General features: G+C 25.1%; 1 protein-coding gene and 1 long non-coding RNA gene across 3 annotated transcripts; both read right to left on the bottom strand.

The window, feature by feature from the left end:
- Positions 1-346: 346 nt before the first annotated feature.
- On the bottom strand, positions 347-1,211 carry LOC105360106 (uncharacterized). Its single transcript, XR_912795.1, has 3 exons — positions 1,119-1,211; positions 738-917; positions 347-635 (listed from the first exon to the last, which is right to left on the bottom strand). It is a non-coding gene; the product is annotated as an uncharacterized LOC105360106 (long non-coding RNA).
- A 4,408-nt stretch (positions 1,212-5,619) lies between these two features.
- Positions 5,620-6,700, bottom strand: LOC105360105 (chymotrypsin-2-like). 2 transcript variants are annotated; one of them, XM_011496901.1, is made up of 4 exons: positions 6,609-6,700; positions 6,359-6,531; positions 5,897-6,163; positions 5,620-5,792 (listed from the first exon to the last, which is right to left on the bottom strand). In XM_011496901.1, the coding sequence occupies exons 2-4, from the start codon at positions 6,488-6,490 to the stop codon at positions 5,631-5,633; spliced, it is 561 nt and encodes a 186-aa protein (XP_011495203.1). In that variant the 5' UTR covers positions 6,491-6,531; positions 6,609-6,700; the 3' UTR covers positions 5,620-5,630. The 2 variants fall into 2 exon arrangements, with proteins under 2 accessions (XP_011495203.1, XP_011495202.1); XM_011496900.1 differs by having other exon boundaries at positions 6,359-6,700.
- Between the last annotated feature and the right edge of the window lie 4,783 nt (positions 6,701-11,483).

Below are 11,483 nucleotides of genomic sequence, written 5' to 3'. Positions count from 1 at the left end.
ATATATACATTTACTGTAAATAATTATTACCATATGAATGTAATTAAGCCGAAAATATAAGAAAATTCTAAATTCCATTCTATAAGCATGAAAAATGTACGCTCAAGTATATTTTAACAAGAAGCATTATTAGTTATTATTTGTATTAACAGAATTTCGTCAAATGAAACGCGAATCATTGAATAAACGTCTAATATTCACAGACCTACGTAGCATTATTATTATTATTATTATTATTATTATTATTATTATTATTATTATTATATATTAATGTTAAAATTAATTATTTACTTTAAGTATAAGAATATCGTGTACGATACTATAAGTCTGTTGAGTTCGCGAGACCCACTGATTATAGGACATCCACCATATCGGATAATATCTAACAGCATCGTGCACGTGATGTCCGCCAATATTCACTTCAATTTTTACAGTGTTGGCCATATCCAGACAGTGTTGAACCGTCAAAATATGATTTGATGAAATAAGCGTTCCAGTACACAATAGATTATTTTCCCAGGTTTCATCAGGATCATATTTGAAGATACATACGACTGATGGAAATTCATTTTCCTCTGCTGTTCTAACGTTATGACCGACTATTGCCTTCGCTTTTAAATATCGGAATTCATTACCTAAGTGAAATCACATATATTAATATAAGCAGGCCCTGATTAATGTAAATATTAATAATTGCATTTCTATTTGATATTATACTATGATATATTTTTACTTACCAAATATGAAATATTGGAAAAACAATATGTAAATTTTTAACTGCATACCAAAATAGAAACTGATAAACTATATATACAATACTTTTTTATAATACCAAACGTTGCAAATGATTTTGCGTTGAAATAAAATCGATTATTTATATTGCTCGCTAAAGGTTACTCGTATGTTGAACAAAAAATCTATAAAATTAAATTTAATAAATAATTATAATTGAGATTCAATTGTAATTTTATATGATGAAATACACAATGTTAAATTGTATTAGATCAATAGTATTATATTAATAGTATATAATACATATAATAAATAATTATTCTAGCTCTATAACTATTTTATAAAAGTATAAAATAATGAATAATGGAATGTTAATATTCACACACTCGTTCTTTTCATAGTTAATCATGAAAACTTTATGGGATGCATTTATATATAGAATACACAATTTTATTCACAAGATTAAAAAATTAAATTCATATTGCAGTATACCTTAAAATATATTAGAATAATACATGTACGTTATGCAATTATTTTCTAAAATTTTTGTGTAATCCAAAAGTGACTCAATAAAAAAATATATGATAAATCATATTATTTATATTTCATATTATCGTGACATATGGCTATCGTCCAAGGTCATATATTCGATAACATATAAATACAATAAAAGAAGTGAAGTATATACACAATAAAATAAAAGATAAATCAACAAAACTGACAGACGGAGAGAGATAGAGATAGAGATAGAGATAGAGAGAGAGAGAGAGAGAGAGAGAGAGAGAGAGAGAGAGAAAAGTGAGAAAGAGCGAGAAATTGAAGCATAAATTACCCATAAGTAAAAAATCCAAAAGGACTGTACTAGTAAAAGTGAGTCAAAAATACTCATTCACCAATAGTAGTTCTCTCTCCATCTCTCCATCTCTCTCTCTCTCTCTCTCTCTCTCTCTCTCTCTCTCTCTCTTGAATTTCCGCAAAGTCAATTTATATATAAAATATATATATATATATATAGATATGTGTGTGTGTACATAAAAATCGATATATGTAAAATATAATATAAAACGGATGCTTTATGTTTTATGATTTTTATTTCTATCCAATATTCTCTCGTTAATCCTTAAAAATATAATATATATCATTTTCTTCAAATATTTTTTCAAAACTGCATCGTTGATCTCATTCAATCACGAATTCCATAATATAAATAGATATAAATAATATATATAATATAATAGAATAGATAATATAAAGAAATAGACATAGAATATAAATAATATAAACACCAATTTATATGGAAATATCGATATTCACTTTAGCACGATAAAAAATAGACATAATATAAAGACTCAAGAATACTAATCTAAAATTTATAATCACTGTCTACCAACATAAATACGATGTTTAATTATCTTGAAATTGACATTTGTATTTTAAGAGCATAATAAGATAGAATAGTATATATAGTAAGATAGATAATAAAATTATTATAATTTTTTTAGTAATTATAACTTTTAGTCAGAAAGGTCGTTGTGTTGTGGCTGTTACATATGAAAATATCTACTATTTAAAGTGGAATTTATTGTACCTTATTTCTAAATGACTACAGCTTCAAAATTTGAATATATACTTTTTATACAATATATACCTAAATTATCAAAAACAAAACAAAACAAAAAACAAAAAACAACAACAAACAACAACAAAAATAAAGCAAAACAAAAACAAAAAAACAAAACAAAATATAAGACAGACAATAATTTAATATTGTCTATATATAAAAAATTCTTTCTCTTCTTCGACTAATGTGTAGCTAAATATTTGATTATCAAGTAAACTTGAGTCACTCGTAAAAATAAAATGATCATGAATGACTATAGTACATAATAATATTTTAACAATACGAATATTCTCGTACGTTATTTAAAATATATTTATTTGTAATATAAGATACGATTATACAATACAAAAAAAGCATAAAATAATTTTAAACAATTAGTGTACGCATTCATAATATAATATCAATAATATTAATAATTATAATAATTATTATTACAATGAAAGGGTTATTTTTTATTTTCACAAAAGTTTCTATTTATATATATATATATATATTATACTTTAATAATAATTTTATTGTAACGTTATATACAATAACATATTAAATATAATTGCATACAATTACTTTACACAAAATTAACATTACAATGAAATATATTTCAATATTTACTGATACAATAAAAAACTGCTATAATAATATAAAGTCAGTCACACTAAAATGTAAATTTCTTTTAATGTAAACCATGAAAAATATATATATATATATATATATGTATATATATACTTTAATATAATACTTTAATTACTTGTAATCTTCGTCTTGAAAAAGTAGATTAATATACATTAATGGCATATCATCATACGACATTCTTCGGTTAACTTTTGTAAATTCAAAAAATGTTAAATTGCGATAAACATTATTTTGAGAATAATAGAATTGAGAAAAAGAGAGATATATATATATATATATATATATATATATATATATATATATATATATATATATATATATATATTTAGAAACACATGATGTAGAAACAGAGCGAAACTCTTAAATTTAATGTCTTTATAAAAATGTAAATTCAAAATAAATATTGAATTTTAATTAATTGATTCAGTAAAGTATTTAGTTTGATGTTTTATTCATTATATGGAATTAAACTAATTTTTATAATTTTGAAGATCAACATTTTTTATAACATATCTTATATATTACATCTTATATATCTAATAACTGAATAAATATTTACCCGGCTTCTATTATATAAATGTATTTTCTGTTATATAACTATAAATATTCTATTATCTAAGTATATAAATAAAATTAAAGCAAAAAAGATATACAAATTTAAAATATTTGATGTATTTTTTATTTTTCTTTTTTTTTTATTATTATTTTACAATTAATTTCATTACCTAATTTGTATTTATATTAATGAAATAATACTGCATACAATTATATATTTTTATAATAAATTGGAACATCGAATATTGTTGTCGATACGATTCAGAGGTATTAAATATAATTAAGTATTGAGCGAAGTAAGAAGCGAAAGAAATTTATTATATTAAACGATTTTACAATATTTTATATTTATATGACATATTTCGTTGAAAACACTGATTTTTATTAAGTAATTTTATTTAAATTATTTAGTTGTCTATCGTAAACTAAAATTCGCTATCAAGAAAATTTTGAGTGATCGAATGAACTAATATAACCATTATTATCGGATGAACTTAAAGAAAGAAATTTAATAAATGAAGCATAATAACTAGAAGTAAACAGTACAACTGCATCATGTGCGCAAAAATAACATATGTACATGCACAAGTCGGCAAAGTAATCTAAATAAAAATATCCGAGTCATTGAAAGTGCCAGTTGACATTGTACACATCTCGTTACGCGGATAACGAATAATAACAATAATAGTAATAGCATTAACTCTGTGTGCGACTAGTGTAATACTTCCCTGCAATTTTAACTTTTATATTTAAAAATACAATGGTGATATCGACAAAGGAGCCTATTTGCATTGTTAACGTCTTGATAGGAGATAAATTGTAATAGGCTGAGGAAGGAAATGAAAGTAAAAAATGCGAATTCAACAGTCGATAGTTAGAATGAAGATAGTGCTAATGATACCAGTAGACCATTCGTTGATTCCTTTGCTGCTGCAAGTCCATTATAAGCTCAGGTGGTAATTTAACCGAAAGTGAAGTCAAGCACGTGTGCATGTATATGTCAAAATGTATTATTTGTGAATGAATAATCCTAGGGAAACGAGTAATTCGAGGTGGAGTAGGAGTGATTGGATATGGAGTGGAAACGACTTATACAAAATTCTACTATACATAGCCGAGAGTAATTAAGAATTTCCCAACAAATACCTTATATAATTCATTGCAAATAATTTAGTTGAGTGATATAATATAATGGAAAAACAATGTAATGAAATTATCAGATATTTTAAACAAGCTGCGTATTATGACTCGAAAAACTTTCCTGCCAATATTCATTGAATTCGAAATATATTCTTTAAAATATTACCGATTAACATTAATATATAAAATGTACAGCTAGAATATAAATGTATACTAAATCCTATTTATAATCTGTAATTGTGTAATGAACATTGAAACAACCGCTGCTGATAGATGTATTTGTAATTAGTTAAAAAAGAATAAGAAAGATCTCAAGAGTAAACGTATCATTATTGTTAAAAAATAAAATAATTATTAAATTAAATGTTTAAGTGACAAGTTTTTATAAAAGAAAAAAAAAAGAAGAAGAAAATTTCAATTCGTGTCCTGCTTAAAAATATTTTTAATAAAAATTATAATAATTGTATTTTTAACATTTGAGGTTAAGTATCATTATTAATTACTCAAGAAAGCTACTGGAATAAAATTAATAAAAAAGAATATTTTCACGAAATGAAGAAGAAAATTTCAATTCGTGTCCTGCTTAAAAATATTTTTAATAAAAATTATAATAATTGTATTTTTAACATTTGAGGTTAAGTATCATTATTAATTACTCAAGAAAGCTACTGGAATAAAATTAATAAAAAAGAATATTTTCACGAAATTATTGATTTTTTTTTTTTTTTTTTTTTTTTTTTTTTTTTATATAAATATGGAAAGAAAAAATGCATAAATATACGTTTATACGAATATTAGGTTTTTAAATGAATTATTTATATGATCTTTTCATTTAAATACACCAAAACATTATAGAATATATATATATATGTGTTTGTGTGCGTGTGTGTGTTTGTTTGTTTGTTTGTTTGTTTGTTTGTTTGTTTGTGCGTGCCTGTGTGCGTGTGTAATGTTATGCTAATAAAATTAAAGAATTTATAAAACTGTAATAATGATAAAAACTTAGATGAATGTTTACTTGATCTGAATTATTTATGTTTTGTATGTTTGGGCATACTGCAATGCTCACTCCTACAATGTTACCATTATGTAATAGCGGACCACCACTATCCCCCTAAAAAAATTAATAGACAAAGTTAACAGTTTCATAAATATTTTAATATATTAAAGATCATTTTTTTTTTTTTTTAACTTTTTTTAAAGACTAGAATTACTTACATCGTGCAACAGAGTGTACGGGTTATTATAGGTACATAAATATTTATTATCCAAATAAATATATGCTCCCACTACATTCGATAATTTATTTATACACATTACGTTGGATAAAATTGGAAGAGATGCTGTTCTCAATATTGTCGGCAATCGTTCATCTTCGAGTCTACCACAACCTACTACGTTAAAAATTGAAGATTCCTCCACATTGTCTGGATGAATGTAGTCCAACGAAATCGGTATATCAAATGTAAATGGCAATCCGAATATCTAAAAGCAATTATTTGCAATATTATAAGTTACACATTATTCAACATATGCGCTAATATTTCTATTAAATTTTGTTTGTTTTTTTTTAAGCTTCTGTTTTTGCATATAAATAATATTCAGCTGTGTTTAATATAAAAGCTCAAATGTTGGCACAGGTCTAACTTACTCCTGTAGATGTCATAAAAAGTTATTTACCCTTGCTATAAGAATATCATTGAATAGATCCGTGTGAACTTGATTGGTATTAGCCATCCACTGATTATACGATATCCACCATATCGGATAATATCTAATGCCATTGTCGAGAATATAACCACCGACAGTCATTTCAATTTGATAATGGCTTGATACAATAAAACAATGTTCAGCTGTTAAAATGTAATTCGTAGAAATAAACATTCCCGTACATAATAGATTATAGTCCCAATTTTGTAGAGGATCATACTTTAAGATACATACGACAAATGGAAATTCATTTTCCACTGCTGGTCTAACGCCATAACCGAACATTGCCTTCGCGTTTAAAAATTGCAATTTATCACCTACATAAAATACACACATGTTTCTAGAATCACTTAAATATTCACACATACATACTTTCACAGTTTTTACGGTGTGAAATTTTTATATAATACGATTAAATATTGTTATTTTTACATACCAAATAGTAAATATTGAAAAAATAATATGTATATATTACACTGCATCATAAAATATAAAGATGTATACGGAGTGCAAAAAGCTATATATATATATATATATATATATATATTTATATATGTGTGTGTATGTATATATATATATATATATGTGTGTGTGTAATTATATAAATATATATTAATATATAAATATATAAATATCTATTGATGTATAAACATATATATATATATATATATATATATATATATATTTATATTAATATTTATTTATATGTACTATATTCTCTAAAGAGCTGAAAAACTAAAAATATACTTTTAAAACATAAAAAGAACATTTTATAGCATTTGTTAAATGTTTATCAAGTGTGTAAAAAATATTCTTGAAATTGTATACAATATATAAAAGCTTTTATCATTTTTTTTAATCCTATGTTTTTAATAGCGAACAAGTTTATTATTCGTGTTATTGCGTAAATGAAAATGGAATTTAAAAGAAAATTTTTTTTAAAAAAAAAAAAAAAAAAAAAAAAAAGAATATATATATACAAAGATAATAGACTGTTCAAATGAATATAAGCGCACAAACCATTGAGCCGCACTCGATTTGCCCATTCCTTAATTATTGTTTTTGGTATAATAACGAATAACTCGAGAGGGCTTAAAATAAATCAACGTGGAGAAACTTTTATTTATATTACATCTGAGAATTTATTTTGAAAGTAATGATTCAATATGCGGTTGCAGATCGAATAATAGGCAAATCGAAAATCAATGCGTGTGTCAATCAATTATCAGACATTTGTGGAAAACAAAATTTCCAATGTAACAATGACTGACTGTAACGAGAAATAAGTCTAATGAAAGAAGAAAAATTGCTCGAAATTTTTATGCCAAAATTGTCATAAACAAAAATAATTATCATTATATTTTAAGCGCTATTCTTATTATTTATAAAATTTCTGCAAGATTAGCGTCACTATGTTGTATGCGCGATATTTCTTATTTATTAACAAAAATTTTCGATTATACGGTATTTAAATCTGTTGGCAAAGAACAACGGGGAATTTATTAATAAATCGAAGTCACCTTTCAACAACAAGACTTGCTGCTTTATATAATCGATAAATAAATTAATCATTGTTTCTCTACTTTTTTTATTCGATCTTACATTGTCTGATTCAACAAATAAGATTGCTTTCATTTCGTCGAGTTTTATTTCATTTTAATATGATTCGACCACAATATTAATATTGAAAAATTCAAAATATTTGAATAAGAATTCTTGTGTAACACGCTGTTGTAATAATACAAAAAGAAAAAGAAAAAAAGTAAAAAAAAGCAATTGAACGTCAAATATAGGTTTATGCGTAATAAATCAATTTATTTCCATATCATAGCAAATAAATGTATACAAATATTAAAAATTATATTATTAAAGAGTGATTACGTTGTGTTAAAAATAATTCATCTAATTATTAAGTCCATTATTCTTCCACGCCAGTACTGACTTTTTCGTTGTTAAGTATATTTGCATTTCATCAAAACAGCTGCCTAGTCCCTTTATATATTCATAGTTCAAAGAGCTTAAAAATTGTACAAACAATATGTTAATAATACATATTTACGTATAAAAAGCAAGTATAATTTTATTTATCAGTTTTACAAAATGGCATAAAGTATCTCAAACACATGTCATTGCTGTAATAATAATACCCATAATACCCATAATAATAATAATAATAATAATAATAATAATAATAATAATAATAATAATAATAATAATAATAATAATAGCGCATATTCTTTTTTTATTTGCATACGCTAATAATAGATTAACATGAAATACACTATACAATTGACAGAATGTTATTTATGAAATCTTCAAAATAGTTAATACTAATGTGAATATTTACTTTATTTGGACTCAAAGTACTTGGTACTGTCGGACAAACAGCTAAATTAACCGCTACCAGTTGACCATTATACAATAGCGGTCCGCCACTGTCTCCCTAAAATATAAATTTACCTTAGATTATAGGATATCAGGGATAATATCAACTTACATTTACATACTTATTCCTAAATAATTGAAATATTGAGTCTCATTAGAATGTTGGATTAAACGAGATATTTGATACGTTAATATAATACGAGCTGTGGATATTTATTAAGTTTATTAAATTTTGTATTACAAATAGATTTGTTTAAAGTTCATTCTAAAAAATCTAAAAATAATCATTATTTATAGATTATTATTAGTAGAAATCATGAGCAAAGTTTCATTTTTACGACTATTAAATTATACATGTCATTCTAATACGCGCAATAAACAATTCGTTATTTAAAAAATTCAAAATCCTATTATATTATAATACAATACAATATTATAACAGATGGGCAACTCTATTTCTCTAGTTATTTGAATATAGATATTTTTAAAAATTATTTCTTCATTCGTGCGCAAGATAGCGGGATTATCCAATTTCATATAATAATTGTTAATACGAAAACAACTCGAATAAAAAAGTGCATATACATGTGTATATATATATATATATATATATATATATATATATGGGTATTTCAGTTTCGATAAACTCGATCATTAATCGATATATTGCTCTGATATTACGATGGAAACCGAGGAAATATCGAGCGACAGATCAAGCGAATAATTATAGTTTATTTTAAAGAATCATCGATAATTGTACTAATTAATTTGCCTGAAATTTTATACTATCGTCATCGATACTCCAAATGAAATTGATGAAAATTGAGTTTTAAATCTGATTATGAAATGAATCATGTACGAAGGACAGCGATTTGTCTTATCATATTAGTAACCATTGCAAGAGACTGTCTGAGTTTTGCGAAAGCTGGACTCAACCTTAGTAGAGTCGATTGGTAGCTTACAGCTACTATGGAAACAATTAAAAAGTTTGTCGACCGTTATAATGTCAAAAAATACAAATGTTAAAGAGAAAAATAAGAGAGTGGGAGGGAAAGGGGTTGAATATATGTATATATATATATATATATATATATATATATATATATGCTAGAAACCAAATTTGAGTTAGATCAGTGATTAATAAAGAATAGTTGTCAAGCAGTGAAGTAATACTTTCTATTCAATCCTTCTGGTTATTTTATAACGATTGTATCGTTCATACTCTATATTCCTGTATTATTTTTCAGCACGATCAAAGTATAAAAAAAAAAAAAAAAAAAAAAAAAAAAAAAAAAAAAAAATTGATAACAAATATTATAGTAAAGTAGCTTATATATATATATATGTAAGATTTATATAAAACAAAACACTAATGCCATTACTTACTATTTCTAGATATGTGTACGGTATGCCGATAGTACATATATACTTATCAGTAATCATTAATGGCTCTCCCCTAAGCGCCTCAACCATCCTCATACAAGTTTGAAGATCTATAACTCTAAGAGACGTTGTATGTAAAACGTCTGGCATTATGTTATTTTCAATCATGCCACAACCTACGACTGTAAGATTGAGTCCATTAAATCGGCTCGTTGGAACAACATATCTCAACGTGCAACAATTTATTAATGTTGGCAGTCCGATTATCTGCAAATAGATTTCTTAAAATTAATTTGCATATACTTACAAAAACTAAATATCTAATCATTTATATCTGTATGTTATTGAAGTAAGTTGAAAATAGTACGAATAAATTTATTCCGACATCGATTGAGAAGCCGGATAATGAACGGAAAATTCGCATTACTTCGCATTATTTAAATAAGTAACATAGACTTAGAAACGACTTTCCTTACGCGAAAGAAAACATGCAACCCGCCAAAATTGTAACATCGAAGGTCTTTATTTATATCCCCCATATAATTCTTTCGTTTCCAGATGAACTTGGAAGGACCAACTTAAACCAGCATAACCGGATATTAAGAGAGTTGTAGTGCGTGAGAATATCGGGGAAAAGTCATTTGTTTAAACGATTGTACTAATAAATTGCATTCGTCAAAAAGATGTTAATGCGCTAGTCATCATGCATCAACCGACTTATCATAAAAATTTTTCTTAAATACCGGCTACTACTTCGATATTTTATATTGCTGATCTGTTTGGGCATTCTTGTACCGACAATGATGATCACGCGACTAAAATTACCAAGTCTTTCGTTAATTCTCTTGACAAACAATAATTCAGCATTCATAAAACTAGTTTACTTTGATTATAAGAATGTCATTATATGCATCCGAAATTGGTTGTTTATAATATGTATTCCATTGATTGAAAGACATCCACCATAATGGATAATATCTGACGCTATTCTCAATTTTATGTGATCCCATAACTATTTCAATTTGATTATGCTCTGAAAATTCAAAGCAATGCTCAGCTGTTAAAATGTGTCTTTCAGAGATCAACGTTCCAGTACATAAAACATTATCCTGCCAGTTTTTATTTGGATCATATCTTGCGAGACATACGATAGAGTTAAATTCATTTTCGTACGCTGGTCTTATATTATGACCAATTATAGCTTTTACATAAGTAAAGTCTAAAAAGTTATAATAAAATAAAAAAATCAGGTTTTTATAGAATTATGCGAAAGAAAAAAAGTAAAGAGCAAGAAAGGAAAGAGGGAAAGAAAGAGAAAAGCATATAT

The sequence above is a fragment of the Ceratosolen solmsi genome, unplaced genomic scaffold (assembly GCF_000503995.2).
Source record: "Ceratosolen solmsi marchali unplaced genomic scaffold, CerSol_1.0 scaffold13, whole genome shotgun sequence".
Taxonomy (NCBI): domain Eukaryota; kingdom Metazoa; phylum Arthropoda; class Insecta; order Hymenoptera; family Agaonidae; genus Ceratosolen; species Ceratosolen solmsi.
The sequence above is the reverse complement of the archived record's forward strand: the minus strand, read 5'-3'. Positions and strand labels throughout refer to the sequence as shown.